The 15,887-nt window shown below is 36.0% G+C and overlaps 1 protein-coding gene across 1 annotated transcript in view; it reads left to right on the forward strand.

The window, feature by feature from the left end:
- Positions 1-15,887, forward strand: part of KPNA3 (karyopherin subunit alpha 3) — a gene marked incomplete at both ends in the record, with an annotated part of 86,258 nt that overhangs the window by 25,366 nt on the left and 45,005 nt on the right. Inside the window, one exon of the mRNA XM_080688977.1 lies at positions 13,725-13,769. Coding sequence (XP_080545103.1) covers positions 13,725-13,769 — 45 coding nt within the window. The remainder of the gene's footprint in view (positions 1-13,724; positions 13,770-15,887) is intronic.

Genomic DNA, 15,887 nt, shown 5'->3' on the forward strand with positions numbered 1-15,887 from the left:
CACCATTCTGATAGGGGGCTAATATCCAGAATATACAAAGAGCTCAAAAGACTACACTAGCAAAACAAACAACACAATCAAGAAATGGGCAAATGAACTAAATAGACACTTCACAAAAGAAGAGATACAAAGGGCCAATAGATACATGAAAAGATGTTCTTCATCACTGGCCATCAGAGAGATGTAAATCAAAACTACACTGAGATTCCATCTAACCCCAGTCAGAGTGGCAAGCATAAAGAAATCAAACCAACAAATGCTGGCGAGGATGTGGGGAAAGAGGAACCCTTTTACACTGTTGGTGGGAATGCAAACTAGTTCAGCCACTATGGAGATCTGTGTGGAGATTCCTAAGAAAGGTGGGAATAAATCCACCATATGATCCAGCTCTACCACTCCTGAGTATCTTTCCAAAGGGGTTGAATTCAGAGAAATACAGCAACATATGCATACCTATGTTCATAGCAGCACAATTTGTAATAGCCAAAATATGGAACCAACCCAGATCTCCATCAACAGATGAATGGATAGCAAAACTGTGGGAAATACACACAATGGAATTCTATTCAGCCATAAAGAAGAACAAAATTATATCATTTGCAAGAAGATGGAAAGCCCTGGAGAACATTATGTTAAGTGAGATCAGCCAAGCACAGAAGGAGAAGGTACATATGTTTCCTCTAATATGCCCAAACTAGGAAACACAAAGAATACCAGTGGGACTCCAGATAATGAAGGGGAAATACCAGCAAAGTTTGAATGGGAAGATAGGAGAGGAGGAAGGCTGATCTTGATTAATGAGGGTCTACATCTGAACATGTGTAAAATTACGAATAAGACATGGTTAACCTGGACAACCATTGGTGGGAGGGGGGAAGGGAAAATGGGGGCGGGGAGGAGAGGGCACCAAATATAGTTTAAATGTATACTATTTATGTTCAGTAAAAAGATTTTTAAAAGAAAAAAAATAAAAATATATTAATATATATATATATATATATATATATATATATATATTTTTTTTTTTTTTTTTTTTTTTGGTGGTACTGGGGTTCCTGGAAGCCCTGCTACCTCTGGGCTACACTCCCAGACCTATTTTTACATTTTTATTTGGAAACAGGGTCTCTTAAGCCAGTGCGCGCAGCTGGCTTCGAACCTGCGCGATCCTCCTGTCTCTGCCTCCCAAGCGCGGGGATTACAAGCGTGCGCCACCACGCCCGGCTAAAAAAATATTTTTTTAAAAGGTATCTGGGAGTGTAGCCCGGAGGTAGCAGGGTTTCCAGGAACCCCAGTACCACCAACACACACACACATACACACACACACACACACACACATACACACACCAAAATAAAAAAAAAATTACCTAGTAAAGGCATTTTCATTTTATATAAAAAGAAGAGCAGGTGAAGTTGGCTTCCAGTGATGGTACAATTCCCTAGAATACCTTCCCTCAGATAACAATAATAAGACCGTTGTACAAAATATATAGAACAAAAATGATTAAAGTACTAGAGAGAGAAGTGTCAGAAAATGGAGGAGAGTCTGTTCTTAAATTGTGACTGTCTGGTAAAATAAGTCAGTGGGTTTTTGTCTGAAGGTACTCTGATCCTCCTGGTACTTGGGACAGAGTACCACATACAGCCTTATTGGCTGAGGTGTGAAGAATATGGAGTTCCCACTGACAGAACAACCAGAAACTTAGGAGGAAATTCTGGAAGAGAGAGAATTGCAAAGGTAGTAAGTCTAAAACATTATGTATGAGATCTGCCAATCTGCAGTTTTGTAGTGGTGGAGGGTGTATGTGTGTTTGCAGTACATGTGCTCGCATGCAGTACTGTATATGCTGGGATGTATAATTTGCTATTAGTGGAAATTTATTTCTGAATAGATTGTTTTAAGTTAGTAGCAAATTGTAATCTTCAATGAGAAAAGAAAGGCAAAGCTGAAAACAGGAATCAATAGAATACTTTATCTTTTTTGATTAATCTAAGAGAAGGTACAGAGAAGAAAACAAATGAGATGGTAGAAAACAAAGATAGGACTGCAAAGTATCTGATTTCAACTTTATCAATAATTACATTTTGTATAACTAAAAAAACAAAACCACACACACATATTGTCACCGTGGATTTAAGAAGCAAGCCAGGTGCAGTAGTGCATACTTGTAATCCTAGTATTCAGGAGATGGAGACAGGAGAATCACAAGTTTGAAGTTGTCCTCAGCAACTTGGACCCTGTTTCAAAATAAAAAGGACTAAGGCTGGGCATGGTGGCGCACGCTTGTAATCCCTGCATTGGGAGGTGGAGACAGGAGGATTGCACAGGCTCGAAGCCAGCCTCAGCTACTTACTTAGTAAGGCTCTCAGCAACTTAGTGAGACCCTGTTTCCAAATTAAAAAAAACATAAAAAGGCCTGGGATTATATCCCAGAGGTAGAAAGCCCCTGGGTTCCACCCCCAGTACCACCAGATAAATAATAAATAAATAAATAAATAAATAAATAAAATTAAAAAGGACTAAAGGTATGGATCAGAGATAGAATGCCCCTGGTTTAATCTCTAGTATCATAACAAACAACAGAAATATAAAAGGAAACATATTGTCCATGAAAGCAGCATTTTAAGTACAAAGACATAAACAATTTAAAAGTAGAAAAATAGGTTTAAAAAAGATAGTAGATAGTAGTGATACTTAAATTTTGGACCTTGATCTGAATGTATAAATAAACTACACATACTTATTCTTGTGAATTAATAAGGAATAAGTTTGAGTGAATGGTTTGTATAAATATATCTAACTTCATACAATAAGTAACAAGTCATGCAAAAGACTTCGAATATATAGACTACTGCATGTTCTGGTACTTAAATTCTAAGTTATTTGCTTTTTTTTTTTTTTTTTTTTTTTTGGTGGTACTGGGGTTCCTGGAAGCCCTTCTACCTCCGGGCTACACTCCCAGACCTATTTTTTATACTTTTTTATTTGGAAACAGGGTCTCATAAGCCAGCGCGTGCGGCTGGCTTCGAACCTGCGCGATCCTCCTGTCTCTGCCTCCCAAGCGCGGGGATTACAAGCGTGCGCCACCACGCCCGGCTAAGTTATTTGCTTTTAACTCATTACTATTGTAGAGAGACTAAATGTTTTAACTCTTGGATAGTTTCACTAGTACAGAAGGAGGATAGGTAATTCTTACTCTAAATTCATAATTCAAAATTATAAAACCCAGGTACAGATACCAAAAACATTAGTCTTAAGTCTAAGAAATTCACTGGTAGAGACATCAGAGAAAGCAAGGTAAGTATTCTTAGGATGATTGAATCATTGATGAAGAAATAAAATATATTAGGAAGAAACAAAAGATATTACCATAAAAGACCAGGCCAGTTTGCTAAAAATGAAAAATAAAGTTGCTGAGGTTAAAATCTTAGTGGAGAGAAGTAATAGGATTTGAAGTTGGAAATGCAGATTACAACCCATAGATAGAAAAGAGAAACAAATGTTGATGACCAACTTTTTAATATAAACTCCCAGGTGCTTTTATTAATGCTTATCTTACTTAATTCTAACAATCACTCTGAGGAAGTTTAATATCCCACTTTTAGAGCATAATGTTATTTACAGCTAGGGTAAAAATAGATGAAGCAAGATCAGTGAGGAAAATGATGAGCTCAGTTTTTAATATCATAAGTAACTTGTGGAGATTTCTGGGGGGTTATCTGGGAGACATTTTAGCTCAGGAGAGAGATCTGGGCTTAAAATTTTAAGCTGCTTAAATTCTCAAGGTTGTTGGACGTACAGAATATATCAAAATCTGTTTACTCACAAATAGAGCAGTTTATTTAAAGGATGCTGACTAAACAAAGCTATAGTTGAAAAGACAATTCAAGTCTGGCATCTGAAAATTTCTTTCCATACTTGAAGATCTATAGCGACAAAGCAGATTATTGGTTGTATAAGAATGAGGTGGGGATGGGTAGATTGGGTCCTGACTGCTAAAGAGAATATAAGGTTTTTATGTAGTGAAGATCTAAAATCCCAGTACTTGGTAGATTGAGACAATAGAATCACAGGCTCAAGGCAAACCTCAGCAGTCCGGCAAACCTTGTTTCAAAATTTTAAAAAAATGCTGGGGGTATAGCTCAGAGATAGAACACCCCCGGGTTCAATCCCCAGCACCACATACATATACAAAAAAGATATTCTAAAATTTATTATGGTAAAATAGTTCTACAACTCAGATATACTAAAGACCTTTGAATTATATACTTTCAATGAGTAAATTATATGGTAAGTAAATTATATCTCAAAGCAGTTGTAACAAAAATGCTTTTTATATTTTGATATATTGATTAATCATGACCAAGAATATGTACAGCAAAATAATATGCAGAACTAATGCCAGATACAAGAACTTAGACATATTTAAAGGTTAACTAGATGTTTTCTAGTAAATGCATTCTATTTATATCCTTCCTGAAAAGTTACACATTATTGCACAATTCAGAATTCCCGGGCGTGGTGGCACACGCTTATAATCCCTGTGCTTGGGAGGCTGAGAGAGGAGGATTGCACAGGTTCGAAGCCAGCCTCAGCTTCCTAGTGAGGCTCTCAGGAACTTAGTGAGACCCTGTTTCCAAATAAATTATAAAATAGGTCTGGGAGTATAGCCTGGAGGTAGAAAGCTCCTAGGTTCTACCCCCAGTACTAGGGGGAAAAAAAAAATTCATCAGGAAATATTCAAGATGATCTCAAGTTTTTAGTTTGTAATTGGTAATTGAACCATGGAAATAAATGTAACCTAGAAAGATTTGTAGGGTGAGGAGATGAATGGGCCTGTGGGTGTAGACAGAAGCCAAGGAAGGACAATATGGATGAATGGAGGAGGAAGGCCAAAGAGGAAGAAAATCTGGAGTATGGTATTGTGGAATATGGGGAGATGGAAATAGATGGGTGGTTTGAATAGATTTCCTGCAGAGATGCGACTGACAAATTAAGGGTTGTGTTCCAAGAGTGCAAGGTTATTGGCAAGAGCAATGTTAAGGGAATCTTGGGTAGAGTGGGCCTAAATGATTAGAAATGAAGATGTGAATACAGTGAGACCACTTTTTAAAGAGTTTTGGCTAAGGAAAGCAGCAGTCAGAAGAATGTGTAAGTTGAGGAAGAGTTATTTTTCTTTTTTAGTGAAAGATGGGCATGCTCATGACTAGAAAATAAGGATGAAAAATAGGAAAGGAGATAATTTTTGAAGCAAGGTGACAATCGATGGGTATTAGAATCAGACCATAGGTGCTGCCTGTCATACTGTCATTTTGATAGGATAAAGGGAGACAAGAAATGTTTGAGGATATACAGGTTATAGGGAGTGATGGAGGAGATTTTAATGTAGTGAAGATCTAAAATCGCAGTAGGAAGTGAAGATAAGGTAGTCGCTACTATCTGGTAGTTTCTCATTTCTCAATAAATCATAGGCCTGGTCTTTTACTGAAAGGAAGGGGGATCTGAGAAAGAGGGGATTAAGAACAGTAGCTTTTGTGCAAAAATCTAACCAGGGAAGCTTGGAAAGATTTCCAAACAGCAAGCATTGAGAGTGTAATTGAGGTCAGAGACCTAGAATCTGAAATACCCATAACGGAGGTTGAGTAGTTTCTTTTTCTCCTACAGAACTTAGTCAGGGTGTGGTGTTGAAGCATGAGGACTATGTAAGAAGAAAGCAAAAACAGGAAGGAATGGATAGATAGGGAGAAAGCAAGTCTTATGGATCTAGGTCAATTTATTAAATGGCTAATTAACAGGACATTGTCCAGTGCCTTAAATTGGATCTACAGAAGTTCTCAGAGTTTTGCTGTGAGGGACAAGGATTCCCTAAATCATTGTACAGTGTTGTTTAATGGAGGACCTACCTATCTTATGGAAATTTTGAACATTTTACAGTGTTTGAATGAAATGTAAGACATTTTTTTAGTTGGAGTGACAGAGCTCCTTCTTGGTGAAAGGATTGCCACAGAGTCTTGAGTCATGGTGAAACAGAAAGAGTGGTGAGGGAGCATCAGTCTTTGCCTGGCCAGCCTCTTGAACCTGGGATATTGTCAGAATTTGGATTAGAAAGGAAAACTGAGCTATTTGATTAGAGTCTTCATATATAAGGAAGATGGTGACAGAAATGAGAATGGACACGAGATGATGTGGCCAGATGGTATAAACCTTTTTCACTTGGGTGGAAGTGGCATGGAAACAGATGAGACCTTGACGCTGACAGAGTTGGCATATGGGTCACGAGTTGTATCCTTTGATAGTGACAAGGGAGATAGTTTGCATTTATTGGAAGCTTTATGTGTACCAGGCTCTGCTTCTGTTATACCTAACATGACTAGATTCATTTGCCTCAGGAAACCTAGAGTTTAAATATTGTCACCTTCATTTTGTAGGTAAAGAAACTGAGGCAGAAAGGCTAGGAGCAGTCTTAGAATATCATAAGGTTTGTGCATGGATGGGAGTTTGGGATAAGGATTCAAGCTCAGACTGACTCCAGAGCAGATGTTTCTAACTACATTGTTGTGTGATCATGGGAAAGTGTACTAATATACTTTTCCAATATATATGTATTTATTGTCTGTTAAGTAATTTACATAATTTATAATTCAAGGAACACTGTTGGGTTTTGGTGCTTTTCAATTTGGTGGTGATTGTATTATTATATATTTTGTATATTAACTAAAGCAGTGTTTCCTAAATGTGTGGTTCCTATACTATAGCATCAACATTAATATCATCACCTGAGATCTTGTTTGAAACAAATTTTTGTGGTATCCCAGACCCACTGCTTGAGGGACTTGGATTGGAGCCCAAACAAGCCATGCTTTTCTGATACAGGCTGAAGTTTGAGAACCACTAACCCAAAGTGGAGTATGGGAAGATGAATGGAGAGGGGTTGAGATTGTTAGTCACACTCTGGATTAAATTCTAATGGGGAATTACAACCATTAGTTTTTACTTTACATGCTTGCAATTTGGTATGCCTGCAGTTAATGCTACTGGGCACAAGTGAGATGGGAGCCAAAATATTAGTGAATTGCAACTATTGATAATACAAGATGAATGGTGGTACATGTTTTCTTTTAAACATTAAAAATGTATTTTATATACCAAAGAGATAAGTTAAATATTCTCCTTAAGAACTACATCGCCACCAATACCCTGAAAAGTATCCTTTTTTTTTTTTTTTTTTTTTTTTGGGTGGTACTGGGGGTGAAACCCAGGGGCTTTCTACCTCTGGGCTATACTCCCAGACCTTTTTTCTATTTTATTTGGAAACAGGGTCTCACTAAGTTGCTGAGAGCCTCACTAAGTAGCTGAGGCTGGCTTCGAACCCGTGCGATCCTCCTGTCTCAGCCTCCCAAGTGCAGGGATTACAAGCATGCACCACCACACCCCTGTTAAAAGTATCCTTTCTGATCCTATCCTTAGCTTCCTTCCAGAAGCAATCCATTGACACAGATTTGTGTAAATTGTTTCTTTGCTTTTTTAGATTTGCCATACATGTTTGCATCCTGAAATTTATATAACATTAATTTTGCTAGATTGTTTTATAAAAATAGCATAAAATTTTTTACTTTGTTCACTTAATATATTTCTAGATTTATTCACTTAGCTGTATGTAGTTCACTCATCATCATAATGAAGGAATAATTATTAGATCTCACAGTTTATTCTGTGTGTATATGTGTATGTGAGTATGTGTGTGTGTTAGGTACTGAGGATTGAATCCAGGGGTGTTGTACCTCTGAACTACACCCTCCAGCCCTTTTTTTGTTTTGTTTTGTTTTGTTTTGTTTTGTTTTGTTTTGAAACAGGGTCTCACTAGGTAGAGAGTCTTTTCTCTCAGCCTCCCACGTACTAGGATTAATAGACATGTGCCACCAAGCCCAGCTTCACTTATTTTTTAATGAGCATTTGAGTTGCTTTTATTTATTTTTATTTTTGCTGTTACAAACTAGTGATGCCAAGAAATCTCTTGTATATCTCATGGCACATATACACAATAATTTCTTTAGGGTATATACTTTGGAGTGGAATTGTGGTGTCTTGTGGGGTGTTTTTCTACTTTATTAGATCTTGTCAAATTGTGGTATGATATATGGACACTTTACTAGTTGTTCCATATCTTCACAAACTCTTGGGGATGTTATACTCAACAATTTTGGCAATTTAGTAAGTGTAAAATGGTATCTCATTTTAGTCTTTAATATGCATTTTTGTGATTGACCATTTTTATGTTTATTGTTTTATACTTATAGAATGACTTTTTTGTCTTCCTACATATTCTGTTTTTTATTGAGGTATTGGAAAATTTTATGTATTTTGGATAGTCATTATTCACTATTCATGGTTCAGATATCCTTCCAGTTTGTCTTGTCTTTCTGTGTGGAATCTCTTAAAGAATAGAAATTCTTAATTTTATTTTTTTATTTTACTTTTTTACTTTTTTATTTTATTTATTTATTTATTTGGGGAGGTCTGGGGATGGAACCGAGGGGCATTCGACCTCTGAGCTACACCCCCTACCCTATTTTTTATTCTTTATTTTGAAACCAGGTCTCACTGAGTTGCAGAGGGCCTCACTAAGTAGCTGAGGATGTCTGCGAACTGCGATCCTCTGTTCTCAGCCTCCCAAATGCTGGGATTACAAGTGTGAGACACCATGCCCGGCTTAGAAATTCTTAATTTTAGTGGAGGTATTTTTTTGTTTTTAGAACTTTTTGTATCTTAAGAAATCTTTTCTTCATTCAGGGATCATAAGTATACTTTCCTTCAATAATTTAAAGTGTTAACTTTCACAAGTCATTGATCCATTTGGAATTGGTTTTAACTATAGTAGAACTCCAGTTTCATTTTTCTCCCTTCATGAATAATTATTTGGCCCAGTGTCATTTTCTAAATAGTCTTTTTCTCGGTGTTCTGGAATGACAGTTATAGCACACCAAGTTTCCATATATATTTGGGCTTATTTCGGGGTTCTTTAATCTATAAATGTTATTATATACCCTTAAAAGCTAGGGTTTTTATATAGCTAAATAAAGTTAACAGTAGTAATTTGCTATGAAATGTATAGTTTTCACATTCCCCAAATGGCTTCTATCTGTAAAGCTAATGTGTGTATAAAATATACTTTGCTTAGAAAAGTTGCCAAGTAAGATCTATTTGTTGTGACTAATATGCCTCTCATTTTATTTTATTTTGTGGTACTGGGAATTGAACCCAAAAGGCATTCTGTTTCCAAGCTACACCCCCCAGCCCTCTTTTGGAACGGGGTCTCAATAAATTAGTGTGTGCTGGCCTGGTGTGCCACTGTGCTAGCTTAATTGATATGATCCTTAAATCCCTTTTAAAATCTGTAGGCTTCCTCTTTGTTTCTCAAACTGCCTACCCCCCTTTTTTGCCTTTTTGCTTTTTGTTGTTGTTATTAGGTAAATGGAATTATTTATCCTGGATTTTGTTGCTTACCTTGCCATAGTGTTGTTTAATATGTTCCTCTGTTCCCTGTAGTTCCTATACATTGATTGTTAGATACAGAAAACTTGCCAGGTGTGGTGGTACATGTTTGTAATCCCAGTACTTGGGAGGCTGAGACAAGAGGATCACAGGTTCAAGGATAGCATCCACAACTTAGGCCCTCCGCAACTTAGTGAAGCCCTGTTTCAAAACAAAAAAGTAAAATAGGGTTGGGGGTATAGCTCAGAGGTAGAATGCTCCTGGGTTCAATTTCCAGTACCATAAAATAAGAGAGAGAGAGAATAGAAGACTTGGTCTAATTTATTCACACACACACACACACACACACACACACAAATATATATATACACACACCATATAATTCACTCATTTTAAGTGTACAGTGTTGTGGTTTTTAGTGTATTGTAGAGCTGTAGGATTATCACCACAATCAATTTAGAATATTTTTATAATCACAGAAAGAAACCTATATCCTTTAGTAATCATCTCCATGTCCTCCACTAGATCTAAGCAGCCATTAATCTCTCATCTCTACAGATTTGCCTCTTCTGGACATTCCTAAAGGTGGAATCACATAATGTATGATCTTTTGGGATTGGCTTCTTTCACTTAGCATTTTCTCAGGGTTTTTGCATGTTACTACTATGAAGTACTACTAGTACTTCATTCCTTTTGGTTGCTAAATATTTTGCCAAATGGATATAGTATATTGTATTTATCCATTTGTCAGTTGATGAACATATGGGGCCCTTTGGTTATTCTGAATAGTGTTGCTGTTAACATTCATGTATGTTTTTGTACAGACATAGATGCTCATATCTCTTAGATGTATATCTTGGAGCAGAAGTGCTGGATTATGGTAACTCGATGTTTATTTAGCCTTTGATGAGGAACTGCCAGACTGTTTTCCAAAGGGCCACACTAATCCTATCAGCAGTGTCTGAGGATTTTAGCTTCTCAACATCCTTCTAATATGTGTGTGTGGGTGGGTGCTGGGGGTTGTCCAAGGCAAGTGCTGTACCACTGAGTTATACCTCCAGCCACTGTCTTATTTTAGCTGTTCTAGTAGGTGTGTCATGTGGTTTTGATGTGCATTTCTCTCATGTGTTTATTGGTCATTGTCTTCTTTGGATAACTATATATTTATAGCCTTTGTTCATACTTTAATAGTTTATAGTTTAATATATAATACTTTTTATTAATAAGTTATAAAGGTTTATTATATTTTTTAGGTTTAAATCTGTTAAGAATCAAATCTTTCTCATTTTGTGGGTTGGCCATTTACTTTCTTGGATACTTATATGCTTCTATCATGAGTTATACAATATTGTGTGTGTGTGATATTAGCAATCACTGATGATCATTGTCTAGATCTATTACTTTACTAACGTGTGAAATGGCATTTTAATTCTGTTATTTCTTCTTTTTATTAGACTTCTGAATTTGAAGTTAGTAGTTCTTCAGAATTATTAAAGATATCATTTCAGTGCCTTTCAGCTTTCAGTGTTTTTCAGAAGTTAGTTTTGTCTTGAATTCCCTGAAATATGAATGCCTAATTGGTGGCACTCTTGTGTGCGTGTGTGTGTGTGTGTGTGTGGAGAGGGTACTGGGGATTGAACTCAGGGGCATTCTACCTCTGAGCTAAATCCCAGCCCCTATTTATTTACTTACTTATTTGTTTTTTATTTTTTGTGTTTTTATAAAAACATTACTGGGATTTTGATAGGTATTATGTTAAGTCATTCTCCACATCAATATGTGGAGAATCAGCATCTTTACCAAGTTAAATCTACTTAATCCGTGAATACATTGTCTCTTCATTTAGATTTTCATTGAATTAACTTTAATCAGTGTTGTGTAGTTTTCTATATATGAATCCTATACATGTATATTTGAGTTATAGGGATCCAGCTTGATGTGATTATACCCATCTTAGTTGCAATTGCCATTTTGTCCAATAGATGACCCTGTCTCCCAAGCCTTATAAGACATAGTTACTAAGATAGTCAGGCAAACGTGACCATTGATTATCAGACTTTTTAACTGATGATAAATTTTTAGAAAGGTCAGATACATCCTCATATGCTATAGCCCTCGTTTGTCATACTTAGAGTATAAACCCCTTCTTCCTATCTTTGGATGCAGGGATCCTTTTTGTCTTACTTATTGCCTAAGACATGTTTCTTTCAGTAAATTCCCAATAAATTGTAGTTTGTGTAATCCTGGACCTTACGTTTTTTGAGAGGCTAAAAATGTTTTTTTATGATTGCATTTTTAATTGTTCTATGGCTTCATTTCTAATATAGAAATATAAATGTTTTTTTTTAACTTGTTGACTTAATTAAATTACAGATTTTTTAGATCATTTGGGATTTTCTACATAGACATTTATGCTATCTGCAATAGGGACTGTTTTATTTCTTCCTTTCTTTTCTAAGTGTCTTGTAACTTTTTTCTTGCCCTATTTTACTGTCAAGTATATCCCATCACTATACTGAATAAGAACAATGAAAAGGAACATCCTTGGCTTGTTCTCAATCTTAGGGGGGAAACTTCAGATTTGTACCATCAAATATGAGTTTTGTTTTGTTTTTTTTTTGTTTTTGTGGTACTGAGGATGGAATCCAGGGGCATTCTACCTCTGATATACTCCCATACCTATTTTTTATTCTCTATTTTTGAAACAGGGTCTCACTAAGTTGCAGAGGACCTCACTAAGTAGCTGAAAACTGGCCTTGAACCTACAATCCTCCTATCTCAGCCTCCCAAATAATGGGATTACAAGTGTGTGCCACTACGCCCAACCCAAATATAAGGTTAACAATAGGTTTTTTGTAGTTCTTTTTCTGAGTTGAAGAAGTTCCTCTTTTGTTGTTTTTCTGTATTTTTTTTATTATGAACAGGAATAGAATTTTGTCACATACTTTTGTTATGTTGATTAATGTCATTGTTTTTTCTTAGCCTGTTAATATGGCTTATGTTGGTTCATATTCATCCTGTTGTTTTGAGTTCATTTTGCTTTTTATTTCCTAGGGTCATGGAACCCTTATTAAAAAAATCAGTTAGCCATTTTCAACCTATTCATGTCTTTAAATTTGAAGGAGTCGCATGTAGATAGAATATAGTTGGATCATTTTAAGAATCAATGCTCCCGATCTCTAACTTTGGACTGAGTCAGACAATATAATGAAAAGATTAGTGTACCATGACTATATAGCCTTTTTTCCAGAAATATAAGAATGTCACCATACTTGTGTGTAATAAACTGGCATATCAGTATGTCAGAGAGGAGGGATATATAATAATTTCAGTGGCTTCTGATAAGGCATACCTGATAGAGACTCTAAAACTTAATTTTCATGTAGTTTTAGGATCAGAACAATGAGAGACTTTTGTTGTTTTGTTTTTGTGGTACTGGGGATGGAACACGGGGGCTTTCTATCTCCGGGCTATGTCTCCAGCACTATTTTTATTTTTTTATTTGGAAGCAGAGTCTTGCTAAGTTGCTGAGAGCCTCACTAAGTTGCTGAGGCTGGCTTTGAACCTGTTCTTCAGTCTCAGCCTCCCGAATACTGGAATTATAGCTATGTGCCAACATACCCAGCTAATGAGTTGCTTTTTAAAAATGTGAACTGTTAAGAGATAGAATTCCTTGGTAGGACACATCAAAAACCAGCTCTAGGTTACTTAAGCAAAATCACAATTTATTGGAAGACTATGAGGTAGCTTATAGAATAAGAACTGGTACATAGAGAAAGTTAAGGATATAGGCATTATTCACTATCTCATCCAAATTTTTCTTGGGAATGTAATAATCCCACCCCCACCCCCAACACACACACATACCCCTTTCCATTTTACTTAGGATTTAGTTATAGAGGAAAGAGGTATATTGGTATTGTTGGATCTTATGTTCTACTTAAGTTAGGAATGAGTGAGGTACTTTGAGTTTCATCAAGACAGCATACAATGGGGAGGTAATAGGACAAGAGACTGGATCTTAGCAACTAAGTCCCACCTTCCACTTTATGTAGAATTAGATACTGATAAAACAGTTTGGGCTTTTTAACTATAGTTTACTATTTTAAATTTAAAACTGATTAATTCTTAATCTTTAAGATTAAATTTCTTCCAAAATTAAGTCTCAAATGCCTGAGACCTTTATACTAATAATATCAATATTTTGATAGACAATTTTCTTTTTCTTTTAGACAATGCGAAGACACAGAAATGAAGTTACAGTTGAACTACGGAAGGTAAGAATAATGTGCATTTGAAGAAAACAAACTAAGATTTTTCTGATGTTAAAATTCTATATAACTTGAATATGAAAATACTGTGGCAATTTAGTACTTATCCTTAAAACCATACAGCAAGCCAGGTGTGGTGGTGCACACTTGTAATCCCAGCATTTGGGAGGCTAAGACAGGAAGATCGTGGTTCAAAGACAGCCTCAGCTACTTACTGAGGCCCTTTGCAACTCAGCGAGACTCTGTTTCAAAATAAAAGAATAAAAAATTGGGCTGAAGGTGTAGCATGAAGGTAGAATCCTGGGTTCTATCTCTAGTACTACACACACACAAAAAAACATACAGCATAAAAACATCATTATTAGATAGTTTCTAATGGCATACACTTAGAACAATAGCTTCTATTTATTATTGAAGATACTAAATACTATGAGAAGTACTTTACCATCATTGATTTCCATATCTGGTGAAGTTATTCTTTCTTAATATCCTCTTTCTGTGGGCTCTATGCTCCCATTTCCCATGTGAAAGTTGCATGTACTTGTTAAAAATACTTTAGAAAAATAAAGTAGGAAAACCTTATATCTTACCAGTTGAATACAACTGCTGTTAAAATTATTTTCTCCCAATTAAAAAAATTAAAATCTACAGGAAAAAAATAAAATAAAATTATTTTCTCCCATTATTTTTGAAGGATTTAGAGTTCCTGTCACAGATTGTATTTTCCTGTGAATCTGTTATATTTAAAGCAAATATTTAAATTGCCAATCAAGAAAATGCACATAATGAATTCTTCTCTATATATGTACTTTCTAAGAATAGATTTGAATTTACTTCAATGCTTGGTATTTATCTTAGATTAGATCCATTTCCTGATTGAATTCACTCCTAAAATGCTTTTCTATATTAAACTTTCATCTTGAAATTTTCAGTTTTAAAAAGAAATGTTTTAATTCTGAAAGTATACATTTAGTCACTAGAACAAAAGAAACCTGTGAACTTATTTTGAATTCATTAATACACAGTAGCTAGGTTGCTCTTCAGATCTCTAAACTTTTATAAAGTACCAATACTGTTTGCCAGAAGTACCTTTTAAATGTTCCTAAGATCTTCATCAGAAGTTCATTTATTAGGTTATTCATCCAGGCAATGGATCCTGGGTAAATATCTTGGAATTAAACTCCATATAAATGACCACATAACAGAATGTATCTTTATAAGTTGTAAATAATACTATGGAAGAAAGATAAGTACCTATGGAATTTAACAGGGAGTGTTAGTCACCTTTCTATCGCTGTCACAATACCTGAGAAAAGCAACTTAAAGGAGAAAAGGTTTATTTTGGCTGTCAATTACAGAGGTTTCAGGCCATGGTCACTTGGTTCTGTTGTTTGTGGGCTTGTAGTGAGCAGAACAACGTGGTGGGGAGAGTGTGTTAGACTCTCATCTCATGGTGGGGAAGCTGCTCGCCTCATAGTGGGGAAGCAGAGGGGGCATGCCTCAGATGACCTGCTTTCCCAAACCAGGATCAGCCTCACAGAGTGTCCATCACTTCCCAGTAGACCATTAAGCTATGAATCCCTTAGTGGGTTAATACATTGACAAAGTTAGGATCCTCATGATCTGGTTACCTCCTCAAAGGCCCATCTCCAAACACTGTTGAAGACACACAAGCCTTCAACACATAAACTTTGGGGGATATTTCAGATCTAAACTATAGTATAGGTCACAAAAAATTCAAAATAAAATAGATAACCGAACTAAGTAGTATGCTTTGTTTTACAGTTGATTTACATCCTGGCACAAGCCCTTTGTTAACAGACTTAAAACAAATAGTGTGAGGACCGTTAGCCATCACACTTTGAGTGATGCTGATGCTGACCTATCAGAACTGAGAGTGAAGTCTGTTTTACTGATATGTACTACTTACCAGACCTCTGACCTGTACAGATGTACAGACCCTTACTGTCTTTTACCCCTGTACTCCCCTTTCCTATTTAGGTAGACCTGTATACATCAACACCTCCACAGACATCCATGCTTTTATATCACATTGTAGACAGTTATATAGGTATTAAAAAGTTGCATAAAGTTACAGGCACTGTGGCACATGCTTGTAATCCC

Source organism: Muscardinus avellanarius (genome assembly GCF_963383645.1).
Source record: "Muscardinus avellanarius genome assembly, chromosome: 2".
Lineage (NCBI taxonomy): Eukaryota > Metazoa > Chordata > Mammalia > Rodentia > Gliridae > Muscardinus > Muscardinus avellanarius.